The sequence below is a fragment of the Scyliorhinus torazame genome, chromosome 1 (assembly GCF_047496885.1).
Source record: "Scyliorhinus torazame isolate Kashiwa2021f chromosome 1, sScyTor2.1, whole genome shotgun sequence".
In the NCBI taxonomy this organism is placed as follows: Eukaryota; Metazoa; Chordata; class Chondrichthyes; order Carcharhiniformes; family Scyliorhinidae; genus Scyliorhinus; species Scyliorhinus torazame.
In genome coordinates this window covers 189,149,094-189,176,686 of record NC_092707.1, presented here as the reverse complement: position 1 = coordinate 189,176,686, position 27,593 = coordinate 189,149,094, and the positions used below count along the sequence as shown (strand labels likewise).

General features: G+C 47.7%; 1 protein-coding gene across 1 annotated transcript in view; it reads left to right on the top strand.

Moving 5' to 3' along the window:
- angpt2b (angiopoietin 2b) overlaps positions 1–27,593 on the top strand; it is a 374,156-nt gene that overhangs the window by 172,132 nt on the left and 174,431 nt on the right. Inside the window, exons 3-5 of the mRNA XM_072501637.1 lie at positions 7,821–7,976; positions 18,731–18,852; positions 25,236–25,468. Of these exons, the coding sequence (XP_072357738.1) occupies positions 7,821–7,976; positions 18,731–18,852; positions 25,236–25,468 (511 nt within the window). The remainder of the gene's footprint in view (positions 1–7,820; positions 7,977–18,730; positions 18,853–25,235; positions 25,469–27,593) is intronic.

Below are 27,593 nucleotides of genomic sequence, written 5' to 3'. Positions count from 1 at the left end.
CCCTGAGCCTCGGCCTGCGCCTACACAGAGTACCTCAAACCATGGACATGCTGATCCACTACCCTCGCTCCCAAGGCCTCCACTGCAGATGCCACCCGTGCATGTTGGCCTGGGTGACATGCATGATCGGCACCACCTCCTGTTCCTGCACTCGGTTGGACACCTCCACCTGCACCTGTGGCGACTAGGGGCTTTTCGCAGTAACCGAATACTTGTGACAATAAAAGGTTATTATTATTATTATTTTATAGACCTCTATAAGATCACCCCCAAGGCTCCTAGGTTTCAGGGAAAAATGTCCCAGTCTATCCAGCCTCTCCTTATAACTCAAACCATTAAGTCCCGGTGGCATCCTCGTAAATTTTTTCTGCACTCTTTCTAGTTTAATAATATCCTTTCTATAATAGGGTGACCAGAACTGCACACAGTATTCCAAGTGTGGCTTTACTAATGTCTTGTACAACTTCAGCAAGATGTCCCAACTCCTGTATTAAATGTTCTGACCAATGAAACCAAGCATGCTGAATGCCTTCTTCACCACCCTGTCCACCTGTGACTTCACTTTCAAGGAGCTATGAACCTGTATTCCTATATCTCTTTGTTCTATAACACTTACCTGGAAGCTCCACATGAAGGAGAACAGCTGTGAGCTGTGTATCAACCCCTCAGATCCATTAGCTTGAAGCCATTCATTCAATTCTAGTTGTGGGCTGTGATTGGCAGCTTCTACAATGCAGCTGCAGCCTTCATTCATTCGTCTCCCTTCATATATGAGTGACATTAAGTGCTGAAACCCCAATATTTACAAACATCAACCACATCAAAGAGTGGTAAGGACATTGCAATCACGCACTTGAGTGTTTGGAACGCATTTACCTATCTTTGATGTGGTTGATGTTTTTAAACATTGGGTTTCAGCATTGAGCCATAAATGTAGGATGACTTATTAAATATGAAGGCTCTGGGGTGGAAGGTGACCCCAAGACCATAAGTCATTGGCGCAAAAGTAGGCTACTTGACCCATCAAATCTGCTCTGTCATTCAATGAGATCATGACTGATCTGATTTAATAATCCTCAACTCCACTTTACCACGTTATCCCCACAACCTTAATTCTTTTACTAATTAAAAATCTGTGAGGATGAGGGGAACCCTGTTATGGTTCTAGGAGGGAGGGAACGGGGGGAGACCAGAGTGGGGAAAATGGGATGCATAAAGTTGAGAGTTCTCTCAAACACATTGAGGGGACTTCTCATTTGACCAAATAGAAAGTCGAATCGGAAATGCTGATGTGCCAGGCAACATCGTACAAGACATGCGACAGTAATGGAGAAACTGGAGGAATGGAATAGTGTCTTCCAGGAAGCAGAGTGTTGAAAGGAGGTGTAAAGAAGTAGCTGTGGAAGTCAGTGTGCTTATAACAGAAACGCAGAATAGTGCAGATGCTGGAAATCTGAAATAAAAATAGAAATTGCTGGAAATAGTGAACAAGCCAGGTGTCATCTATGGAGAGAGAAACATAATGCGAACATTTCAGGTTGACAGTCTTTCATGAACTAATGAAAGGCGATATTTGTTTCTCGCTCCATGCATGCTGCCCAACATGCCACTTCCAGTATTTTTGACTTACAATCAATACTGTTTGACATCTTTCCCTCAGAAATGGAGTTCATCAGATGGAGAAAGAGAAGAGGTAATTTAGAGATGGATCACATGGAACTGAGGGAGAGATAGAACTCAGAAACAAAACCAATCATATTTTCCAATCTATGCCAAAAGCAAAATGCAGCACAGATAGTCATCGATGTTCTGGAAATAGAGGTGAGGGAGTGGACCTGTGTAGGACTGGAATAAACAATGTTCCATGCTTCCCACAAAACGGCAGGCATGGGTGGTATCCATACTGGTTCCCATGGCAACACCTCGGGATTGTCTGTTTCGCTGGCTGGTCAATGGGTTTCCCATTGTGGGGCAGCCCCACGCCGTCGGAAAACCCCGGGATGCCAGAAAAATAGAGAATCCCGATGGTGGAAAATTCAGCTCCTCTTATTTGGAGGAAGTGAGTGGTCCCACTGAGCTGCTGTAAAGTTCAGAAACTGCACTAAAGTAGTCCATAAGACACAGGAGCAGAATTAGGCCACATGGCCCATCGAGTCTGCTCCACCATTCAATCATGGCTGATATTTTCTCATCCTCATTCTCCTGCCTTCTCCCCAGAACCCCTGATCCCCTTATTAATCAAGAACCTATCTTTCACTGTCTTAAAGGCACTCGGCGATTTGACCTCCACAGCCTTCTGCAGCAAAGAGTTCCACAGATTCACCACCCTTTGGCTGAAGAAATTCCTCCTCATCTCTGTTTTAAAGGATCGTCCCTTTAGCCTGAGATGATGTCCTCTGGTTCTAGTTTTTCCTACAAGTGGAAACATCCCTCCAAGTCCACTCTATCCAGGCCTCACGGTATCCTGTAAGTTTCAATAAGATCCCCCCTCATCCTTCTAAACTCCAACGAGTACAGACCCAGAGTCCTCAAACATTCCTCATACGACAAGTTCTTCATTCCAGGGGTCATTCTTGTGAACCTCCTCTGGACCCTTTCCAAGGCCAGCACATCCTTCCTTAGATACGGGGCCCAAAACTGCTCACAATACTCTAAATGGCGTCTGACCAGAGCCTTATACAGCCTCAGAAGTACATCCCTAGTCTTGTATTCTAGCCCTCTTGACATGAATGCTAACATTGCATTTGCCTTCTTAAATGCCGACTGAACCTGCACATTAACCTTAAGAGAATCGTGAACAAGGACTCCCAAGCCCCTTTGTGCTTCTGATTTCCGAAGCATTTCCCCATTTAGAAAATAGTCTATGCCTAGGTTCCTCCTTCCAAAGTGCATAACCTCACACTTTTCCACACTGTATTTCATTTGCCACTTCATTGCCCACTCTCCTAGTTTGCCCAAATCCTTCTGCAGCACTCTTGCTTCCTCAATACTACCTGTCCGTATTCAGCGACAGGGACCAGAGGTTTGAATGATGCTATACTGTAACACATAATATGCTGCCTGATTCACTTCGGACTCTTATAACAGTTGGTTTATTAGCTTGTTTGTGAAGCTTCTCTATGTTTACACTTCCTGACAATTCTTTAATCTTCTTTAAGCGGAGGATCAATTTTCTCTTAGACTTTGAGCCCAGTCCCCAGAGCCCATTAAGTATGTTGCAACATTAGACAGTTCAGACACAGGGAATGACTCCATTAGTACTAAGAAACATTCCTTCACAGAAATCAGAAAAGAATGGATTCTATTGCATCATTATTTTCCCCACGAGTGGTCCTCAGGGCTTCTTTGAGTGAGAGGGCCAATTAGCATTGAATCTTGGAATGATCTATGCACCATGAGCCACATCTGGAAGAATCTTTCAGCTACATTGGGCGTGCCTGAACTCAGAGAGACTTTCATCCCATTTTCAGCAATTTGATTCAGTTTCAGCTTCCGAAACTGAAAACCATGGTAAATGGCTTTGTGCCACTCAGGCACCGCCACAGTCCTACCATTTCAGTCGATTTTATGCAACTGGTACCTGCAAGATATAAAATAATCAATATGTGTATCAAACACGTGGGTTTTCTGCAGCAACAACATCAGGGGCATAAATAAGATACTCAATGTGGTAATGACATGGTGCTGCAGTTGTATAGATTATATGCTGTGAAAATGGTGTAAGAGCAAACTTTGCAAACTATGGGATGTGAAGAACACAACAGGGACTCTTCAATTCGCCAGTCTGACAAACAGACCCAATATTTTACACTGAGCCTTGCCAAGTCTACAGTCATATGTTAACCAGAGATCTCTTTAACTGGCTAATATATTGTCTGCCTTTTCTTGCATTATTTCTGATATTTATCAACTTTCGGATGCCCTTTACCCTGCACAATATGTTGAGGATGATACGAAAATTGATGGGGTAGTAAATAGTGAAGAGGATAGCCTTAGATTCCAGCAGGATATATACTGGCTGGTCAGATGGTCTGATCAGTGGCAAATGGAATTCAATCCCAATTAAGTGTGAGGCGATGCACCTGGTCGGGACAAACAAGACAAGGAAAGGACAGGACCCTGGGAAGCACCAAGGATCAGAGAGATCTTGGGCTTCATCTACACTGGTCCCTTATGGTAGCAGGGCAGGTACATACAGTGGTTAAAAGGCGTATGGTATACGTGCCTTTATTAGCCGAGGCATAGGGTTTAAGGGCAGGGAGGTTATGCTGGAACTGTATAAAATATTGGTTAGGCCACAGCTAGAGTACTGTGTGTAATTCTGGGATCCATATTATAGGAGGGATGTGATAGCATTGGAAAGGGTACAGAGGAGATTTATGTGGCTGATGTAGCACAGTGGACTAAACTGCTGGTTTGTAATGCAGAACAACGCCAGTAGCGCGGGTTCAATTCCCGTATCGGCCTCCCTGAACAGACGCCGGAATGTGGTGACAAGGGGCTTTTCACAGTAACTTTGTTGGAGCCTATTTGTGACAATAAGCGGTTATTATTATAAGATGCAGTTTGGGCTGGAGAGTTTTAGCTCTGAAGAGAGATTGGATAAACTGAGGTTATTTAATAATAATCTTTATTATTGTCACAAGTAGGCTTGCATTAACACTGCATTGAAGTTACTGTGAAAATCCCCGAGTCGCCACACTCCAGCGCCTGTTTGAGTGGGCTGGTTTAGCACAGTGGGCTATGACAGCTGGCTTGTAATGCAGAACAAGACCAGCAGCGCAGGTTCAATTCCTGTTCCAGCCTCCCCGAACAGGCACCAGAATGTGGTGACTAGGGGCTTTTCACAGTAACTTCATTGAAGCCTACTTGTGACAATAAGCGATTATTATTAAACTGAGGGAGAATTCAGAATGTCCAATTCGCCTAACAAGTGCATCTTTTGGAACTTGTGGGAGGAAACCGGAGCACCCGGAGGAAACCCACGCAGTCAAGGGGAGAACGTGCAGACTCAGCACAGACAGTGGCAATCGAACCTGGGGCCATGGCGCTGTGAAGCAACAATACTAACCACTGTGCTACCATGTCGCCCATGCTGTTTCCTTGGAGCATAGAAGACTGAGGGGGGACATGATAGAGATGTATAAAATTATGATGGGCATAGATAGAGTCGAGAGGAAGAAACTTTTCCCCTTGGTGGAGGGATCAATGACCAGGAGGCATAGATTTAAGGTAAAAGGCAAGAGGTTTGGGGGAAATGTGAGGGAAAACATTTTCACCCAGAGGGTGATGGGAGTCTGGAACTCACTGCCTGAAAGGGTGGTGGAGGTAGAGACCCTCATAACATTTAAGAAGTATTTAGATGTGCATTTGTGCTGCCAAGACATTCAAAGCTGGGCCAAGTGCTGGAAAATGGGATTAGGATAGTAAGGTGGGTATTTTTGATCGGTGCAGACATGATGGGCCAAAGAGCCTTTTCTGTGCTGTCGCCCTCTAAGACTCTGTGACTCCATGATAATATTTCACAACCTGAAGTACCAGTGAAGGTTGACATCTTCTCCCCAGAACAACTCCATTCCCCTCTTCCTTGTCAATCACTCTCCTCATTACCAACTAAATGCTAGCTGTGCAGATTGAAGGACAGCAGAAGCCTAGTTTTCCACACAAGAAATTTTCAATAATGGCTTGAACTCCTTCATATTTTCGCCAGTGTTATGAACAGAATTGAAATGAGTCTGTGAACTTTTATTACAAGCTATCGGTTTTGCTTAACAAAAATATTAAAGCAATTCGTACATGACATACTTCAAAAACGCCACCAAAATCTGACTGATTCTGAAGCAGGTTGAGGGGGTGAAACTGGTGTATGTCAAAAGCACAAAACAGACCTTGTGGAGAACTGGCAAGCTTGTTCTGCATTGGGTATGATTCTTATTTTCTTCTTTTAGTGATATGCAACTGAATGTTGTCTGAAACAAGCTATCAAGTGCTATGAATATGAACAGGTTTCTCAAGGGACCGATGCAGATTTATTTGCTGCCCCACTGATTTGTGCTCTCATTCTCATCAATGGTTTCCAGCAGCTTCGTTTCATTTGCTTCTCTTGCATTGACAATATTTGCAGTGCCACCATGGAGATGTTGTCACATTGGCGGGAAGACAAGCACAGCAAATTATCATTGTTATGATTTTTAAAAATGGAAAATGCTCAGTAAGATATTTGAATCAGACAATTGATTATTCAGCCTCAAATATAAAATAAGATGGGCACTCACTGTCTTCAATCAAAATGTTCAAATCAAAATCATAACCAATGGGCCAAGAAATATAAATAATCTACACACTACTGGGAAGGAATTTCCTATGGGAATTGCCCAGTCGCCTGCATTAAATTCAGTAGAAAACCTGAAGAAGAAATCCCAAAGAAGTGATTGTGGAGGGAGACTGTGAAAACATTTGAGAGTTAGGGGATGAATTTAGCACCAGTTCATCAATTGGCCCATTGTAACTTTGATGCCGAATCTGTAGAAATACTGAAAAATGTTAGAATACATAATTTACGCCTATTTCTGGTATTTCAACAGTTCTTCTGCAGAATGTACATTGAGTGATTGGTAGAATTCTGTCCCTGTGGAAATGTACTCCTCAAGTCTTTGTAAGAGACCTTGGTGCGGATATTCCTGTTTCAAAAGAGCTTGGATATCAATACCGCCTCTTTGAACGAGGCCAAAGGTGAAATTCCCTCCTCAAAAGGGTTCCTGGTGACAGGATTCTTACTCTGAAAGAAGAAAGCCCTCCCAGTCATACTACATTCCAAGGCATCCATCCTCCTCCACTTCAGGCCTTTTGAATATTCCTGATCTGAATTGTTCCATAAGCTCCAGCTGCAAAACCTTGAAACTCTGGAATTCCCTCCATAAATATCTGTATCCCCCTTCCTCTACTTACTTTAGCTTACTACATTATTATAGAATCTCTGTAGTGCATAAAGAAGCCATTCAGCCCATCACACAGCATCAACCCTCCAAAAGAGCTCCCCATCTAGGCCCACTGCCCCACCCTATCCCCATAACCCAGTAATCGCAACTAATCTTTTGGGCACTAAGAGGCAATTTAGCAAGGCCAGTCCACCTAACCTGCACATCTTTGGATTGTGGGTGAAAACTGGAGCAGCTGGAGGAAACCCACACAGAATAGGGGAGAAAGTGAAAACTTCATGATGCACTATCAATTACGACGAAACGAGAGTAGAATGTAATCGAGGCTTTGTTACACAGAGCTGTGTGGCCTCCTACAGCAGCTTACGAAATGGCTGCTGTTCGGAGAGCACGCACATTTATACTCCGTCTACTGGGCGGAGCCAGTAGGTAGGGATCTACCCCTGTACCTGTAGTACAGGGGCCTTACCGTAATACCCATATATACAATATAATACAACAGTGGTGACGACCACACTCCACACAGTCGCCCAAGGTCGGAATCAAACCTAAGTCCCTGGAGCTGTGAGGCAGCAGGGCGAACCACTGTGACACCCTGCCACCTATCACATTGAACAAACATTTGCCTTCTGTGTTTCAGTGACAAAATCTGACTGAGAATACCCCTCTGAAACACTTGGGAATATCCTACTGCCTTAAAGGTGCTATATAAAAGCAAATTGGTAGTGTTGTAGACTATCTCTTCAGCCCCAATCGATCCATTAAACTTTTCAAACGTGCCTCTTTTTCTGTCACATCACAACTTGAAAGCCAGGTGTATTTTTTTACTATCCTGAATCTTCACTGAGCTGAGATAAAGTAGTTTCTACCATTTCATTGCAGCTTGAAAACTATATTCAGGACAGCGTGAAGACTGAGATAGTGGAGATCCAGAGGAATGCGGCACAGAACCAGACAGCAGCCATGTTGGAAATAGGAACTAATCTCCTGACTCAAACTGCAGAACAAACTCGCAAGCTCACTGATGTGGAAACGCAGGTAATCCTTTCACTTAACCAAGTGGCAGTGAAAAAAGAACAGCCACTGTCTCTCCATAATCTGTAGTTCTAAATTAATTTAATGGCAAATTGCAAAATAGTTTTTAAGATTTATTTGAACTTGGAGAATAGGCATTGTTCCCTAATCTGGAATGGACCAGGTTGGATTTATTTATGATTGGTCCATTTTGGATATATCTTCTGCACTTAATCACAGCTGTTGACACTGAAGCCTCCCAACCAGAGCCTTAAGTGCAATTGCCCACGATCCAGATCCAATTCAAAAAGCTGTATTGGAGCTCATGTTATAGCATATTCCTGACAGCCATTGCACATTCTGACTGCTGTTAATTTTCTGAACAGAAGACTATTTATTCTCTGTTTCTTCAAGCGAAGGCCACAATTTCTTCTCTGTGAAACACAGTTAAGGTAAACATTTACCTGGAACTAATTATTAGATGAACTAATAGTTTAAATGTGTTGATTGACGTGATATTGGAAAACAAGAAAAATATTTCAGACTGTTGTGCAGACAGAATGCAAACCTTAGTTGAAAATGAGCTCGATCATCCGAGAAAGACTGGAAGAGAAAGGGGAACCGGGTGGGGATGATTAATAGGTTGGGGAGGAGGGGTGAGGGAGTCAAATGCAACAGCTGCAGGGGAGTGTGCTAGTGTCGGGAGCAAGGGGAAAAGGCCAAGGAGCCTACGGAAGAGGAGAGAACAAGAGAAGGGCCAAGATCCGTGGTGGATTTGAGGTGTTTTGGAGTGGTCGAAAGAGAAGCGGGACATCAGAAAAGCCCAAAGATAAACAGAGAAGATAAACAGAGTGAAGGCCGGGAGAGATGGAATAGTCTTGTTGCGTATCAGGGTAGGGTCAGTCATGGTAAGAGGAGTGAGAGAAGGCTCAGGAGCTAAAGGAGACTGAAATTAATTAAAATCGAAAGCGCAGCCCAGTATTAGAAGATTTATCTCTAAATCAGAAGTGTATGGGTTCAAGCAACACCACCGGGACTTGAGCAGCTAATCTAGGGCTGAAGCTTCTATGCTGAAGCAGTGCTGCATTGTTGAACGTACTGTCTTTTGATTGAGAAATTAAACCGACACTTGGACTGGTCTCCCAGATGAACAATAAAAACCTGATAGTGTTATTTGAAGAGGTTAAGAAGAGTAATTTTTGTGTTCCAGCTGAATTTATCCCTCAATAAGCACCAGCAAAACAAATTACTATGGTATTGGTCTTGTTGCTTCTTATAGGACCTAACTGTGCACAATTTAATTGTTGCATATTTGACTACAAAATGTCATCAACTGCATGGAAGGTTATCCATTGGCTCGACTGTTTTCAGGGTATTAAATGTGCAATATAAATGCAAGTCTTCAAATTACAAATAAGACTTTCTAACACAAAAGTAGGTAGTAAAAATGGCAGTCAAGCCACAACAGTTGTGAAGATGGAAAACTGACATTGCAAAGTTCTCCATCACAAATAATGGAAGCAGCTACTGACCCCGACATTGTCAGAGGTGGATCTTCTCGGAGGGGAAATACAAAGGGCGGATTTCAATGGACAAATTTTGAAGTTCATTTGTGGTGGAGTTTCCAGGGACTTCCCCATCGCCTCTGCCGGCGAGTTCTCCACCGCTATCCAATGACACTTAGGGCTGGATTTTTCAGCCGCACGCGCTGCAAGATCGGCAGGGACGGGATGGGGCCTATGTAAAGGTCCATTGACCTCTAGTGGGAATATCCGGTTGAAGAATCCCGCCCTTAGTCACTTTTATCGACCCTAGGGAGTTTCCCACCGGTTTAGCCCATTCTTAGGGCATGATTCTCTGGAAACACTTCTAAGGGAACAATCTTCCGAAAAGGGAACATAGTCCCCGAGTGAGCATGTTTAGCTGCATGTTTCCCAATACTCGCAGTGCCGACAAACATGTGGCTATTTGACGCGACTCACTATGAATAAGGGGCCTGAACGGGGAATGTACAGTTGAGACTGCATATAGCCCTGTTTTTTACAATGGGGAGCTCATTGGCACCTTGACAGTGCCAGGCTGGTGCCCAGGTGGCACTGCCATGGTACCCAGGTGGCATCAGCAGTGCCAGGGCATCACACTGCCAGAAGGGCATGCAACTGGGGGGCCTCCAACCACTTTGGAGTCACTGACGAGTGCAGTTCCGTCTGTTCGCCATTTGTGGGGACCAGTACCAAACAGCGCTCTTCCGAGGACCCTGAGGCAAACGGATTGAATCCTAAAGCCTCAGGTACCTCAGGAATCTGCACATTAGAGTAAGGCTTACTGCCTCACTCTAATATACAGATCTGCTAAAAAGAGATTCCCCCCCATTGTGGACAAGATTCCCCTTTCAATGTCTCACGAGATTGTGTCGAATCGCACGAGACACGGCGAGTCAGGTAGATTCGGGGAGTGGGGTCTCCCGGCTTCCACCCGCCACGCTGCGCCATGGCAGGCTGTTTTTCCAGGGCAGTGTGGCCGGAGGAACGCGCCTTAAGAGTGTGAATCTCCCCAAAAATGTCTAAGTTCATTTATGGCAGGTGTTTCAGGGAGTTTCCCATTGGCTCTGCCGGCAAGTTCCCTCGCTATTAAACGCCACTTAGTCACTTTTTTGGATTCTGGGCGTTCTTGCGATGTGGGCGTCACTGACCAGCATTTGGTACCCATCCCTAATTGCCCTTGGACTGAGTGGCTTGAAAGGCCAGTTTAATGGGGAAGCAGTTAAGAGTCAACCGCATCGCTGTGTGGGTCTGGAGTCACATGTAGGCCAGACCGGGTAAGAATGGCAGATTTCCTTCCCTGAAGGACATTAGTGAACCAGATTTGTTGTTATGACAATCAGCAGTGGTTTCATGGTCATCATTCGACTTTTATTTCCAGATTTTTATTCAATTCCAATTTCATTATCTGTCATGGTGGGGTTCAAAATTGGGACCCCAGAACATTACTCTGGATCTCTGGACTACTAGTCCAGTGACAATACCACTACGCCACTGCCTCCCCAGTAACTAAATCAGTTTCTCACCAATTTAGCCCACATTTGGAATTTATTTTAGTACTGGGGAGCTGAACTCCGAGACAGTGCTGCCATTTTAAAAGTGAGCTTGTGGGTCCCCACACGTGGGCAATGTCACCCCCCACACACATGGGCACTACCCCACATCCCCCAAATGAACACTCTGCTATGCGGTCTCTGGGGGGGGGGGCTCCTCAGGCCCCCTCCACCACCACTTAAAGCACCCCTTCCCTTCTAGGGTTCCTACCTGACAGCCCCCCAACCACCCTGAGACCTCAATTTAACTGCCCTGCACACCCTCCCTCTTCAGGCATCCCCTCCACCCTCCTTTCATGGCCCCCTTGGGTCCTGACCCTTGGCAGTGCTACCCGGGCACCTTGGGTGGCAGTGCTAAGGTGCTATTTGTGCATTGCTGAGGTGACTCCGTTCCATGGGGAGGGCAGGAGGCCACCCTGCACTGATCCTGACCACTCAGTGGTCTCCAAAAGCCTGGGAGACCCCCCCCACCGTGGCCATTCCGCCTGGTCCAATATTTGTGCGGCATCCAGCTGCAGCCTCGCTGAGGAAGCCGGAGAATCGAGGGAGGCTGGTAGATCCAAAGTGAGTAGGTCTTAAGTAGGTTAAAGACATACTTCCGGGAGCGTCATTTGATCCTGCCTCTTTTGGGTGGAGCTTTGACGCCGAGGTCTTGCGGGACTTGGGCGAATCACCCAAGGCATGGGCTGCCGGGAGGCCAGGCAGAGGGCTCCTCCGAGATTCTCTGGCCTTGTTGTGCTCTCGTTTGAGCGCAACATGGCCTGAGAATCGCGCCCTAAGTTTGGAAGCATTAATTGGTCCACTTAACTAGGCCCCACAGGTTTCACGCCTCAAATTAAGGCTCGCCTGCTGATTCGCCGGGACAGTGCTACCCAGCCCCTCCGCTAACAAGGTCGAGCAGTGTTTAAACAGCACTTGTACTGCCACCCCAACTCAGCTCGCAGCCATGGCGCCGACCCTGACCGCCTGCCCAAACATTGCCCGGCCACATATCAGGCACTCCCTGCCCTCCAATTGACCCGCCCCCAACCAGGGCGGCCCTGGACTGAGTCTGCAGCCACCATGCTAGTATCCCAACCATCAGGACCACATTAGATCCACGCCATCGGGACTTCGGCTGGTCGGGGACGGAGAATAGTGGGGCGGGCCTCCAGCAATGGCCCCAGATAGGTGCTCGGTGGCACATACTCCGATATACGCCGCTTTTCAGGGCCCGCAGAATCGGGTAACCAGCGCCGGTCCCGAAAACGTGCGGAAAACGGATTCTCCGCCCCGGCGCCGGCCATGATTTCGCCGTCGGGATGCGGAGAATCCAGCCGACTATCGTTTTCCACAAAGCAGTTCTTGCCTCTCGTCAGCTGTCAGGCTAAAGGATAGATCAGTGAAGATAGGTCCAGAAGATGCACTAAGGGCCCAGAAGGATCATTGCCCTCAGTTTTCCAGGTGAAATAAATTCTAGTGGCTGTTTCGACACTCAAGTAAATAAATCCAGCCAGCCAGGTTTAAATCTGTAGTGGTGGTCTGTTACATTTCACTGAGGGAGTCCGAGTTGCTATGGCAACATGCATTTCTACATGCATGTTGCAGCCTGGAGCTATGGATGGTGATGGCAGAGACGCCAATGTTCTTTCCATCATGTGGCTGACCAGGAGTGGCTCCCTCACTTACTGCCTGCCATTGGCATGTTTTAGAAGGTTTTACAGATTGATACTCAACCCACTTGGCTGTGTTATGAATGCACTTTCTGTAGCCATCCGGTTCTGGAGTGGGAGTCAAACCCAAAGCTTTTGGCTCAGAGGCAGACATTTTACGCACTGCACCACAAAACTTCCTTGGCTAAATCTTTAACAGGTATTAAATGATGCACCCTGCCACATTATAATAGTATTTAAATAGTCAAACTGCCTCATGGGATTCGGTTGGATGCCTTCTCTATTTCGTCTCCATTTAAGACAGAACTGAAAAAGTTCTAATTGGATTAGGGATTTAAAAATTTTTTTTTCTACATCTGACCTGATCCCAACCTAACCATTTTTTTTTGCGGGGGGGGGGACTAAATGTGACCCCATTTTACAGTCGCCACAAGTCTCACAAAGTGTGACAGAATTCTGACACAGGATGCAAATCCCTGACAATTGGAAATAATGACCGGAATCATCCCATGTCCAAGCATCAAAGTCTGAACTTAAATTGCTGTTGCACATTGGGACCCTGAGGAATTTCTGGTGCATGAACATGCATTGAAATTGTCTGGAATGTATAAACTTTCAATGGACTGATTTCTGCTGCCGGGACCCTCCATGTTAGAGACTTGGGCCAGATACATGGGACTTACCTGGATGCTTACTGTGGAAATGTTACACCGGTTAATACCTGGCCCAACGTAGTGATTAACCAGTGTAATTGAACAGTCAGGACTTCTTCCCTAGTTAACCACCCTGACCTGACTGTACTACCCCTCAACCAGCCTGACTCAACCTTACTATCCTCCAGACCTAACCCCTGACCCGACCCAACTACCCCACCAATCAGCCCCCCCCCCAACCCGCCCAACGCAACTCTCCCCAGCCTGACTTGATTGCCCATCTGACCTGTGGTAGTATGTATTGGGGGTCATGTGGAAGCCCTAATGTCATTGGCTGACAGATCCCGGGTCCTGGTTGGCCGTTGACCTCAAGCTCCGCCCTGAAGGCGGAGTATAAGAAGCCGGAGTCTTCCCCCGCAGGCCAGTTTACTATCGAGCTGCGGGGGAACAGACACGCTTAATAAAGCCTCATCGACTTCACTCTATTCGTCTCATGGAGTCCTTGTGCGCTACAATTTATTAAGCGTGCCTAAAAAATAAAAAAAAGGACTATGGAGCTCAGGATCATTCCGGAATGCGGTGGGTACGTACCCGTCGCGGCAAACCTACCTCCCCCACAGGCTTGCGCGGTCCAAACGCCGAGTCACACCGGGGGCGCCCGCTGTTACTTCTGCGGCCAGGCGAAACACCCCCGGCAGCGCTGCCCGGCCCGCGCAGCAATCTGCAAAAGCTGCGGGAAAAAGGGCCATTATGCGGTTGTGTGCCGGTCCCGCGAGGTCGCCGCTGTCCCGGGAGCACAGGGAGCCCTGCAAGCAGTTTACGCGCCTCAACCCCCCCCCCAGCACGCCATGTGCGACCCGCAGGCGCAGCCGCTCTGGGTCCCGACCACCGCGGTCCCGGGAGAACTGGGAGCCCCGCACGCCGCCTACACCCCCCAACCCCCCTCCCCGCAGCCCATGTATGACCCGCCGCCGGCGCTACCGCTTTGCGTCCCGGCCAACACTCTCCACGGAGAGGAGGGAGTTTTCCGTGTCCCTAACGCCACCCTAACCCCCACCGCACGCCCCACGCCTGACCCGCCGGCGCCACCTACTTGGGCCCCGACCACCGCTGTCCCCGGTGAGGGAGCTCCGCGCGGTCCTAGCGCTCGCGGTCCTAGCGCTCGCGGTGAGGGAGCTCCGCGCGGTCCTAGCGCTCGCGGTCCTAGCGCTCACGGTCCTAGCGCTCCCCAGCACACCATGTGCGACCCGCAGATGCCGCCATTTTGGGTCCCGGCCACCACGAGGGGAGGAGGGGCGCCGATGGGCGACCCGCAGACGCCGCCATTTTGGGTCCCGGCCACCACGAGAGGAGGAGGGGCGCCGCCATCTTGGACCGCCCCAGACCTGTACGACGCGTGGGGGCGGCCATTTTGTCCACCCCCGCCGCCATCTTGTGACCCCCCAGCCATGTGCGATGTATGGGGGCGGTCATTTTGTTCATCCCCGACTCCATCTTGGACGGCAACAACGGACCCCACTCCACTACTACAACCACGGCTCGTTTCGATTACACTCGATCAAGCTCGGCCCCGGACACTCCAGACGACGACGACAACGGTACTAATAAACGGCCACGAGACGCCATGCCTAGTCGACTCCGGGAGCACGGAAAGCTTTATACACCCCGACACGGTAAGACGCTGTTCCTTAACCACCTATCCCAGCGCACAAAAGATTTGCCTAGCTGCAGGATCCCACTCCGTACAGATCCAGGGATTCTGCATAGTTACCCTAACGGTGCAGGGGAGGGAGTTCAAAAACTACAAACTAAACGTCCTTCCCCAACTCTGTGCCCCCACCTTGCTGGGATTAGATTTCCAATGCAATCTACAGAGCCTTACGTTCAAATTCGGCGGCCCCATACCCCCACTCACTATCTGCGGCCTCGCTATCCTCAAGGTGCAACCCCCGTCCTTGTTTGCGAACCTCACCCCGGATTGCAAACCCGTCGCCACTAGGAGCAGACGGTACAGCGCCCAGGACCGGACCTTCAGTCGGTCCGAAGTCCAGCGGCTACTAAAGGAGGGCATAATCCAGGCCAGCAATAGTCCCTGGAGAGCGCAGGTGGTAGTAGTGAAGACAGGGGAGAAACAAAGGATGGTCATTGACTATAGCCAGACCATCAACAGGTACACACAACTAGACGCGTACCCTCTCCCCCGCATATCTGACATGGTCAATCGGATTGCCCAGTATAAAGTCTTCTCCACCGTGGACCTCAAGTCCGCCTACCATCAGCTACCCATCCGCCCAAGTGACCGCAAGTACACAGCCTTCGAGGCAGACGGGCGATTATACCATTTCCTACGGGTCCCTTTTGGCGTCACAAACGGGGTCTCGGTCTTCCAACGGGAGATGGACCGAATGGTTGATCAACATGGGTTGCGGGCCACGTTCCCGTATCTCGACAATGTAACCATCTGCGGCCACGATCAGCAGGACCACGACGCCAACCTCCAAAAATTCCTCCAGACCGCCAAAGCCTTGAACCTCACGTACAACGAGGACAAGTGCGTTTTTAGCACCGACCGGCTAGCCATTCTGGGCTACGTAGTGCGCAATGGGATAATAGGCCCCGACCCCGAACGTATGCGCGCACTCATGGAATTTCCCCTCCCGCACTGCCCAAAAGCCCTGAAACGCTGCTTGGGGTTCTTTTCATACTACGCCCAGTGGGTCCCCCAGTACGCAGACAAGGCCCGCCCCCTAATACAGACCACGACCTTCCCTCTGTCGACAGAGGCTTGCCAGGCCTTCAGCCGCATCAAAGTGGATATCGCAAAGGCCACGATGCGCGCCATCGATGAGTCCCTCCCCTTCCAGGTCGAGAGCGACACCTCCGACGTAGCTCTAGCGGCCACCCTTAACCAAGCGGGCAGACCCGTGTCCTTTTTCTCCCGGACCCTCCACGCCTCAGAAATCCGCCACTCTTCAGTAGAAAAGGAAGCCCAAGCCATAGTGGAAGCTGTGTGACATTGGAGGCATTACCTGGCCAGCAGGAGATTCACTCTCCTCACGGACCAACGGTCGGTAGCCTTCATGTTCGATAATGCACAGCGGAGCAAAATCAAAAACGACAAGATCTTAAGGTGGAGGATCGAGCTCTCCACCTTCAACTATGAGATTTTGTATCGTCCCGGAAAGCTGAACGAGCCGTCCGATGCCATATCCCGTGGCACATGTGCCAACGCACAAATTAACCGCCTCCAAACCCTCCACGAGGACCTCTGCCACCCGGGGGTCACTCGGTTTTACCACTTCATCAAGTCCCGCAATCTCCCATACTCTTTAGAGGAGGTCCGTACAGTCACAAGGGACTGCCACATCTGCGCGGAATGCAAGCCGCATTTTTTCAGGCCAGATGGAGCGCACCTGATTAAGGCTTCCCGCCCCTTTGAACGCCTCAGTCTCGATTTCAAAGGGCCCCTCCCCTCCACCGACCGCAACGCATATTTTCTTAATGTAGTGGACGAATACTCCCGCTTCCCTTTTGCCATTCCCTGTTCTGACATGACCGTGGCCACAGTCATTAGAGCCCTGAACAGCATCTTCACACTGTTCGGTTACCCCGCATACGTCCACAGCGACAGGGGGTCCTCTTTCATGAGTGACGAGCTGCGCCAGTTCCTGCTCAGCAAGGGCATAGCCTCAAGCAGGACGACCAGCTACAACCCCCGGGGGAACGGGCAAGTAGAAAGGGAGAACGGCACAGTCTGGAAGGCCGTCCTACTGGCCCTACGGTCCAGGGACCTCCCAGTTTCACGGTGGCAGGAGGTCCTCCCTGACGCTCTCCATTCCATCCGGTCGTTATTATGTACGAGCACTAATCAAACGCCACATGAGCGTCTCCTTGTCTTCCCTAGGAGGTCTTCCTCTGGAACGTCGCTGCCGACCTGGCTGGCGGCCCCAGGACCCATCCTGCTCCGAAAGCATGTGCGGGCACATAAGGCGGACCCGTTGGTCGAAAGGGTTCACCTCCTCCACGCGAACCCCCAGTACGCCTACGTGGAGTACCCCGACGGCCGAGAGGGCACGGTCTCCCTGCAGGATCTGGCGCCCGCCGGCAACACACACACCCCCCCCGACACCATCAACCCAACCCCCCCCTTCCTGCCACCGCCGCACCCCGCGACCGCCCCCTTCCCAGGAGGATCGGTCCCCCTCCCCTCAGCTCCGACCAAGAATCAAGCCCAAGCTGAAACCATACGGCTCCTGGAGGCGACAACACTGGTACAAGCACCACCACCAACGCCGGGGCCGAGGCGATCGACACGGACGACCAGACCGCCCGACCAACTCGTGGCGTCAATGTAAAACAAATATGGACTGTTCACAAGAACATTTTGCTTTTCTTCCTATACCCTCTGTAAATAGTTGCAACAGGACAAAATTGTCCAATACTGTATTGCCATGTGAATGGTTTGTCCTCCCAGGACCAGCCCTGTAAACCCTTACCACCATCCGAAGCATCACCCCGCCGGGTTCATTTTTGACAAGGGGTGAATGTGGTAGTATGTATTGGGGGTCATGTGGGACTGGAAGCCCTAATGTCATTGGCTGACAGATCCCGGGTCCTGGTTGGCCGTTGACCTCAAGCTCCACCCTGAAGGCGGAGTATAAGAAGCCGGAGTCTTCCCCCGCAGGCCAGTTTACTATCGAGCTGCGGGGGAACAGACATGCTTAATAAAGCCTCATCGACTTCACTCTATTCGTCTCATGGAGTCTTTGTGCGCTACATGACCCGACTGCCCAAGTGATCACCAGTCACCCTCTCACTCACCCACTGGGTTTTGCGGGCTTATTCCCAGCAGTGCCGTAAACTGGAAAGATCTGGGGCAATATCTTTGGTGTTTCTACTTGAGCAGTTATTAGCCCACAATTTCCTACCCACTTACAAAATCATGGGATAACAAGCGTAGAATCAGACAACTCATAAGTCAACAAATCTCTGGTAAAAATATCAAAAATGTTTAAAATTTGCTTTGAATGTCTCTTTCTCCTTCTGAATCTTGGTCTCCTTCGATTTGTAGCTCTCTCGACTCCTCCGTATTCAATCACTTCCAAATAAGTCTGGCACTAGCCTTCTGAAATGACAACAAAGACACGTTTGCTTGAGTTGCTCATGAGGAGTTTGCTGTCCATTTTCAAGTGGTAGAAGCTCAGCAATTTTAAAAAAAGAGCATAGATTAGCAAAGCCACCTGTCTGGATTCAGCATTCGCTTCACTTTTCTTTTTGTTTAGAATACAGAAGCTCCCCCAATGCTTTGCAGGTGCTGAGTCCAGGCTGAAATGAGAGCCGTTCTTTTATATTCTCAATGATTACTTGTGTATTTTTAAGGTTCTGAATCAGACATCACGGCTTGAGATCCAGCTGCTGGAGAATTCACTTTCAACAAACAAACTGGAGAAAGAAATCATGGTTCAGACACAGGAAATTACCAAACTCCATGAAAAAAACAGGTGGGTATAAATGCTGCCGGCATTGTCACTTAAGCAGTGAAAGACTCAAACTGCGAGGCAAGGTGAACAATTTCCAGTTGAAATATACAGAAATAAAGAGCCCCTGAGATTTATTCTCTTGAGCTCAGTGCAACCTATAATTCCAAAAGCCACGGGATTAAAATGAAAGAGTATTTGTGTCTCGACTCTGTCACATGGAGAAAATTTGAAATCTCCTCTCCCAAAAGGCTGGGCCAGGTGAAACATTCTCAACGGAGGTCGACCATTCTTTCCTTGGTAAGGGGATTGAGGAATACGGATTAAAGGCAGATAAACGAAGCTGATGAAATAGGCTTGAGGGAGTGAAGCTTCCCATGTTCCTAGCTAAATCGTGGTTTATATATGGTTCCAACAGAACTTGCATAATTCTGGCAGAATCTGCTGCATGGCTGACTGATCACCTAAGAACCATTTTCCCGTCCAGTCGACAGCAGACCATTCAGAGCAGTCCATGTTGTCAAGTACAGCAGCTTTTGGCCATTTTAATTCAAGAATATAAATGGTGGAATCATCTCCAAGACCCATTCACAATCATAATGTTTTTGCCATGGGTCCCATTTACAGCTTCAAATGTGGGAGTAAGGTGATTACTGACATGTTTAAAGTGTATGCTTTTTACTTTCTGAAATAAGTACATTATAAATTGGTTAATTCAGTGTTGCTTCAGCCTGGCTTCCTTGATCGTACTGTATACTTGAAATGAAATACTTTTGTGTGCTGAAGAACTGATCTTCTCAGACTGTCTTTGTTTAAATTATGTTTTCATGTGCATTTGACAAAGAGTTACACCAGTTGGGATGTCTTTCACTGCATTTGGACAACATGATAAAGTGCTTACCTTTCTTTTCCAAGGCTTGCCATTATCTAAATGCACCAACATTTACCACCTTACAATACACTTGTAACTCTCCATAAAACAAATACAAAGTGTGCTGTGCCCCTTATCATCCAGTCTAATCAAAGTTCACCTCACTTGAAATTGACATTGTCTCCTCTCAGGGACTCAATAGGATGCATGGGGTGGGTTTTCTAATGCCTTTGGGGTAGGCTAGGGGGTGTGGATGGAGGCATTCATTGAAAACCACCTACATGGAAGGTGTCACTGGATCCCAATGCCTCTAGTACATAAGGTGATTTTAAAAGGGGGGTGCCAGAGATGGAGGGGGAGGTGGGGAGGATGGTGGTTCCTAGAAAATTGCAGCCCTCCAATTAACTGCCTGTTGAGCACATTTACAGGCCTCAGAGGAACAATTTGGAATGTTCAATCGGTAGACATGTCTGCAGTGTCTGGGACTTGTCGGAGTAAACCTGTCACGAACACAAAGGGGAGCCATGAATGCTGAACGGAGCACTGGCCGATATACTTAAAAAGCAGAGAATTCTGTTCAGTTGCTCAATCGGTGGTCCATAGTTGCCATATTGCTGGTGCTGAGAAGCTGTTGTTTTGTCGGCGGTGGGACCCCTGGAAGAAGTCATAATGCTGCAGGCATCACTCGGACAGCACAGGGTGATAGAGGAAGCCCTGCTGAATGATTGAGTTGGTAGGTGAGGGAGTTGAAGTGGGAACTGTTTACTCTTATTTTGAACAGGGTAGCGAGGTGGAGCTGCAGCAGATGTGTCCTCCGGGTCAGGGGGCAGTCAGGACCATGCAGGAAGGAAATACAAGGGGATGAAGGTGCTACCCAAAATATCAGGTTTACCACCCATAAATAAGCGACCTGCAAATGACAGAATGCCGCAGAACACTGCACCTGTCCAGGCAGATGGTCTTGGACATTTGCACTTGGGTCCACAATAACCTGATGTCTCATGGCCTTCCTGATAGTCCCATACATGCTACCTCAACCTCAGTGTTGTCCTGTATTTTTATGTATATGGGGTTATTCCAAGAATTGGTTGTATGCCTGGGTTACATCTTGTCATCAGCAGCTCATCAGAGAGGCTTTGGAAGCCCTATTTTGGAGATGGAGATTAAGATAGATGAGGCACAGCGGCCATTGGGCTTTGCCACCAGAGGAGTATTCCTTCTGGTTCATTAACTGTACCGCCATGGCCATCTAGGCTCCGATAAATCAGCCAGCCAAATTCCTGAACAGAAAAGGTGCCAACTCATTGAATGTGCAGCTGATCTGTGACCACAAGAAGTACATCTTGCAGGTCTGTGCGCACTTGCTGGGCAGTCATCATGATTCCTTCATCCTGCCACACCACTTCGGACCAACATCCAGACTCCTCTGAGGAGATGACTCCTGGTACACAGACATGGAGGTGGGGAGGTGTTACGACCAAAGCCATCTCTGAACACAAATCTGCTTTGAAGATGTGCTTCCGTCGCCTTGACTGGTCCACTAGTGACCGCTAGTAAAATACAGCCAGGGTGCCTTGTACTGTGGTAATTTACTATGCAGTGCACAATATGTCTATACAAGGTCTTGGAGCTGGATGACGAAGAGGACCATGAAGCACTACTCTTCCTTGGTGTTGGAGAGTGAAGAGGGCTCTTAAGATGAAGCCCAAGCTTTCGAGGAACACTGCCCATGCCATCCAGGCCTCACCACAATCAGCAGGCTGGTGGCTGCAAAGGCCATGCTAATTCAACAGTTTTTCACTTGGAAACCCCACATCCATTAAGATCGATGACTCGGTAACTCACCTTCCATCAGAGAGAAGAACCATGCGGCAAGACAAGCACAGAAATCTGGAAAATACCATTGACACCCAAAAACAGTTGGGCTCTCTACCGTTACCATTCACCCACAACACCGACCATAGTACCACAGCAAACATAGGCCTCTCCGCACCCCCCCCCCCCTTCATTCCGTGGCCTGAAGCTGTTCTTCATCGGAGGATTTGAAGGCGGGGAGCACATAAAATCCAGCAGATGGCATACCCCTGCCTACCTGTACACAGACCCTTGCCCCTACTGCAGGGGCTGGTTTAGCACACTGGGCTAAATCGCTGGCTTTTAAAGCAGGCCAGCAGCACGGTTCAATTCCCGTACCAGCCTCCCCGAACAGGTGCCGGAATGTGGCGACTAGGGGCTTTTCACAGTAACTTCATTGAAGCCTACTTGTGACAATAAGCGATTTTTATTTCATTCATTCATTTCATTTTCATTTCATTTTCATTTTAACAGCAGCGGGGTGACATAAGCAGGTGTTATCCCAACCCCAGGTTGCCAACCTTCCCCATGGCCTCTCAAACCCTACCTCCATCCCTCTTGCTAGGGTGTGCCAGAAGGTGGTGGGCCCACAACCACTGGCAAAGTCATAATCGAGCACAGCTCACCTCCTCAAACCCTGAGTGCAATACCATCAATGGCCATCGTTCCTGGCAGCGCTGCCATTATTCGCATGCTGCCAGCTTATGATGGTTCATTAAATGGCTGTAAGGCTGCTGACTTACTGTTAGGCAGGCCCCTCTTGACTTTCAGCTGGGGGAATAATGGGAAGGGGTCACTGAGCCCTGTAGAATCAATCCTATGCCCCTTTTGACATCAAGCAGTAATAAGAAACAAGTCTGATTGAAGGCATTATTATTATAATAAAGCTCATGAACAAACCAACTCCAACCGAGAAAGCATCAGCTAGTTGTCATGTAAAGTACGACTAACGTCCTGGTACCTTGTGTTCCCGTCCACTCCGAGGGGATGTTTTCCCTGAGAAGGACATGGAAACAACCTGGTCTCTTCTTTTGCCTTCCATCCTCTTCACAGAGGTGCGTATGGGGGCTCATCCTCATGGAGCTGCTCTTACATCATTGTGGAGGCAGCCTCTCTCACAGAACCTTCTGGCATGGATGGTTTCTGAATTGGAGGGACCACAAAGTCCAAAGGTGTGGAGGTTAGGACTGGCCATTCTAAATTGCCTTCGTGTCCAAAAACATTAGGTGGGAATATTGGATTAGGGGGATAGGGTGGAGGTGTGGGCTTAGGTAGGGTGCTCTTTCCAAGGGCCCGTGCAGACACGATGGGCCAAATGGCCTCCGTCTGCATGGCAAATTCTATGATTCTGTGATTCTATGATAAGGAATAATGCTGGTGCCTGCTCAGGAGTGACCCCCTCTTCAACATATTTGAGCGCTCTAGCCCTTTGAAGGTGCTTTTGCATGCTGAATGAGGTGCCCAGCTGGGATGAAGCAAACATATCATCGAAGCGTCTTTACCCTATAAGCGATACTGAACATCAGTGCTACAGAGGGCATCGCTCTTTCTGTGCTTGTCAGTGTGTTGCTCCTGCAGCTACTCAGATTGGTGCTGCATTTGGCTCTCAATTACTTAATTGTCAGCTCTCTCAATGGAGAAACCCATATATTCAAAATCCTGAGACATTTGGGAGTACATGCTGTGCATGGACTCCTCCATTGACTGCCCATGGCCCTGCAATGCCTCAGGTATCTGTGACATTGGGGAGCTCATCTGTTTCTGATGCTCCAGAAAAACCCTCCTTGTTTGTGACACTTGAGGGCGAACATTTCGAGCCAGCAGATCAGCCTGCGATGGTCCTGTGTTCTCCTGAGGGAATTCCCCACAGCTGTCTCACTCTCCTCCTCCTGCTAACTTGAGATGTGCTCCCCATTCTCATCTAGCTTAGATGAGCATACCTGCTCTTGGAAGGCATGAAGGAAAGATATGATGGCGCGAGGTCAGGAACATCTCTCCCCACTATTCTATGCACAGTAAGAAGTCTTACAACACCAGCTTAAGTCCAACAGGTTTGTTTCAAACACTAGCTTTCGGAGCACTGCTCCTTACTCAGGTGAATGAAGAGGTAGGTTCTAGAAACATATATATAGACAAAGTCAAAGATGCAATACGATACTTTGAATGCGAGCATTTTCAGGTCATTAAGTCTTTACGGATCCAGAGAGAGGGGTAACCCCAGATTAAAGAGGTGTGAATTGTCTCAAGCCAGTACAGTTGGTAGGATTTCGCAAGCCCAGGCCAGGTGGTGGGGGGGTGAATGTAATGCGACATGAATCTCGACATCATCATTATTCTATGGACGACCTTTTGGAAACTCAAGAAGAAGGTGATGAGGACACAGCACCTCGGCAGGTGTCTCTGCAGCACCAACCCCTTACATGACATCAGTTGTATGTCCACAGCATGGATTGAACGGGACTCTCCTCCATGTCCTACACCTGCAGATTGAGCAATCAAATGCTCCTACTTTTCATGGCCTCCTACTTCACCATCACCTGTGGCCTAATGCAGTGTCACCCTCACAATATCCACCTCACCGACCGACCAAGTGTGGCAGTCCAGCACACCACCACCAGACTGAGACATTTCCTGAGAGTTATGCAAGATGAGCAGAGAATGATCTATGAAGGGACTGCTCTCCCTCACCTATTCCAACATGGCATTCAGTTGAGGTGTTGCATTCTGCAGTGATGGTTCCAGTTCACTTCAACTCCAAATGTAAGGGTTGCTGATGTCTCAGTAATACAACTGGCCACATGATCTGACAACGTTAGAGAAAATAATGGATACTCACACTGCTCAGCTCATGTGCATGCTGGGATATGCAGAGATAGAGGCCAGTCAGCAGGGTTTCACAGGGTTTCGCTTGCCACTCACCTTTGCAGAGCTTGGCTCATTGAATCTTTCTCTATGACCCATATGCTTCTGGACAGTCTCAGATTACGGACCTCTGTCCCCACCTCCATCTCTTGCCTCTTTGTGTCTGGGCACATTTCTTCTTTCAGATGCTGGGAACAACATTTCTCTCCTGTCTGCTCTTGCATTTGTTAAAGCTTCAAGCGTGGCATCAAGAACATTGGTACTATCCACGGACACCTGCCCATGCCAGCTCGGGTGCTTTAAGGTTGCTGCTGTGACATCACATCAGTGAATGGGCAAGACAGTCATGGCTGCCACTTGCCTTTTCAAAAATGCCAAGAGTTTTGGGTTATAAAATGGAACATGGCACAGGGAAACCCAATGGGGTAAAGTGGAGAAATGTGATTGAAATCAGTCTTACACTGAATAAAACAGAAAAAGAAAGTAAGTTGGGAGTAGCCACCTTATTTCATGATAGAATGCTATGCAGAATGCTCTGACTACTAAAGAACAAAATCTTCTGAAGATCGGAGTGTTTCACCTCTCCATAAATCTCCAGCACACCAGGAGCACCATCCTGATTTATAACTAAGGCTATGACTGCTGGCTAAAAGTGACAAAGTTTTCTAATTTTGAACACTTTTAGGAATGGTAGAAATCCTTGCATGCATTATGAAGTCTGGATCCATCCCTCACAGAAAGCAGGGTTTTTAATATTCTAAATATTAGTTAATAAACGGCAGAGACATGGTACTCTTCATGAAGTCCTTTTGCCTTTCAGCTTCCTGGAACGGAAAGTCCTGGAAATGGAAGGAAAACATGAAACTGAGCTTCAGTCAATAAAAGCAGAGAGATTGGAGATGCAGGACCTGTTGATGAAGCAAAGCGTAATTATCGGAGAGCTTGAGAAGCAACTGAGTGCAGCCACACAGAACAACAGCATCCTACAGAGCCAGCAGATTTCACTAATGGAGACTGTTCACAACCTGCTGAATATGGTCTCCCATGGTAACGGTTAGTGATAATTTTGAAATTTCATCCCGGTCTCCGTGTCGTTGAATATGGTTGTATGTCGTTGTGCCAGAGGACAGAATCATCGGTGACATAAGGTGGTTTTGTCTGCATTTTTGATTCCCTAATCTTGATACCTTCAATTCGTTATAAAGAAAGAATAAAGACTCCATATAGATAAAGAGAAGAACGCTATATATGATTTTCAGCGTTTTCCAAAAGCCGGTCACTAAACTGAATGAGACTTTCAGCTGTAGAGAAAGAGTGAGAGGATGCTGTTAGCTTCAGGTTAATCTGGCAAAGAGCCAACAAAGACACACTGGGAGATGTAGCACATTTCATATGGATGTACGAGTTAGGAGCAGAAATAGGCGATTCAGCCACTCAAGCCTGCTCCATCATTTGATAAGACATGGCTGATCTTATTGTGGCCTCAATTCTACTTTCTTGTCTACCCCTTGACTCCCTTGTCAGTCAATCTAGCTAACTCAGCCTTAAACATATTTAATAAGCTTGCCTCCACTGCGATCTGGGAAATGGAATTCCACAGACCAACAAACCTCTGAGAGAAAAACAGTTCTCCTCATCTCCATCTGAAATGGGAGACCTCTCCTTTTTAAATGGTGTCCCCTAGCTCTATTCTCTCTCATAAGGGGAAAGAAACATCCTTTTACCTGGTCAAGTCTCTTCACAATCTTATGGTTCAATAATACCACCTCTCATTCTTCAAGGATGCAGCCTAACCTGCCCAACATTTCTCATAAAACTGTGATGATAGGTAGACTATTATCTGTATATAATAGGAGTAGTTCATCATCCCTGTAAATTCTATGATCTGCATGTGTATTATAAGTTATGTATTATTGTTGTAGTTCTACCATCCGACCAGCAGGTGGGGTGAGTATGGAGTCCCAGGACCCAGGATGCACGATGCTTTGCTTCAGAAGGAAGTCTTACAACACCAGGTTAAAGTCCAACAGGTTTGTTTCAATGTCACTAGCTTTCGGAGCGCTGCTCCTTCCTCAGGTGAAGGAGGGAGGAGGAACCTGAGGAAGGAGCAGCGCTCCGAAAGCTAGTGACATCGAAACAAACCTGTTGGACTTTAATCTGGTGTTGTAAGACTTCGCACTGTGCTCACCTCAGTCCAACGCCGGCATCTCCACATCATTGCTTCAGAAGGTTTTTGTCAGTAGTTGTTAGCAGTTATAGTTAAAAGTAGCTCGGTTGTATCTTAGTGTAAGTCAGTGATAGACATTATTCCCAACAGTATTTATCTTAGATATTTTAGTCATTAGTTAATGTAGTGTTAGTAATAAATAGCTTTGTTTATAAATCAAAGTCTAATGTTCTTTGATCATATCAGCCCAACCAAAGAACATTGCAAAAACAACACCGTCATCCCAGGAATTTGTCAATGGATCTTTACTGCTTTTCATGCAATTGTATGATTTCTTAAATAAGGAGATAAAAACTGTACACTGTAAACCAATGCCCTGTACAACTATAGAAAAACCTCCCTACTTTTATATTCCATTCCCCTTGCAATAATTGACAACATCCCATTTGTCTTCCTCATCACTTGCTGCACCTGCATACTAACTTTTTGTGATTCATGTGCCAAGACACACAGACCCCATTGTACTGCAGAGATCTGCAATCTCTCTCTACTTAAGTAACATGCTGATTTTCTATTCTGGACAAGTGTACAAGTTCACATTTTTCCACATTATACTCCATCTGCCAATTTATTGCCCATTACAAACTCCTTGAGCGGGATTCTCTGTTGGCTGACGCCGAAATCGCAAAACGCGAATGGGCGGAGAATAGGTTCCGACGCTAAAACTGCGGCGGGCACCGATTTGACGGAAAATCGCAATTCTCCATCACCTCAATAGCTGAGTCAATGCGGTCCGGAATGCACGTAGAGTAAACAACACTTACATATCATTAGCAGGTCTGACACGGTATTCTCCGGGACCTCAGCGATGCTCCACCTCCAATCGGCCACGTTCCCAACCACGCGGTTCACTTGTGCGTTGTGGCTGCTGAGAGAGAGGGAGGGGGTACGGAAAGTGTTCAACATCGCCATTGTTTGCTGACAGTTGTGTTGCTGGCCGAGGGAATTCTG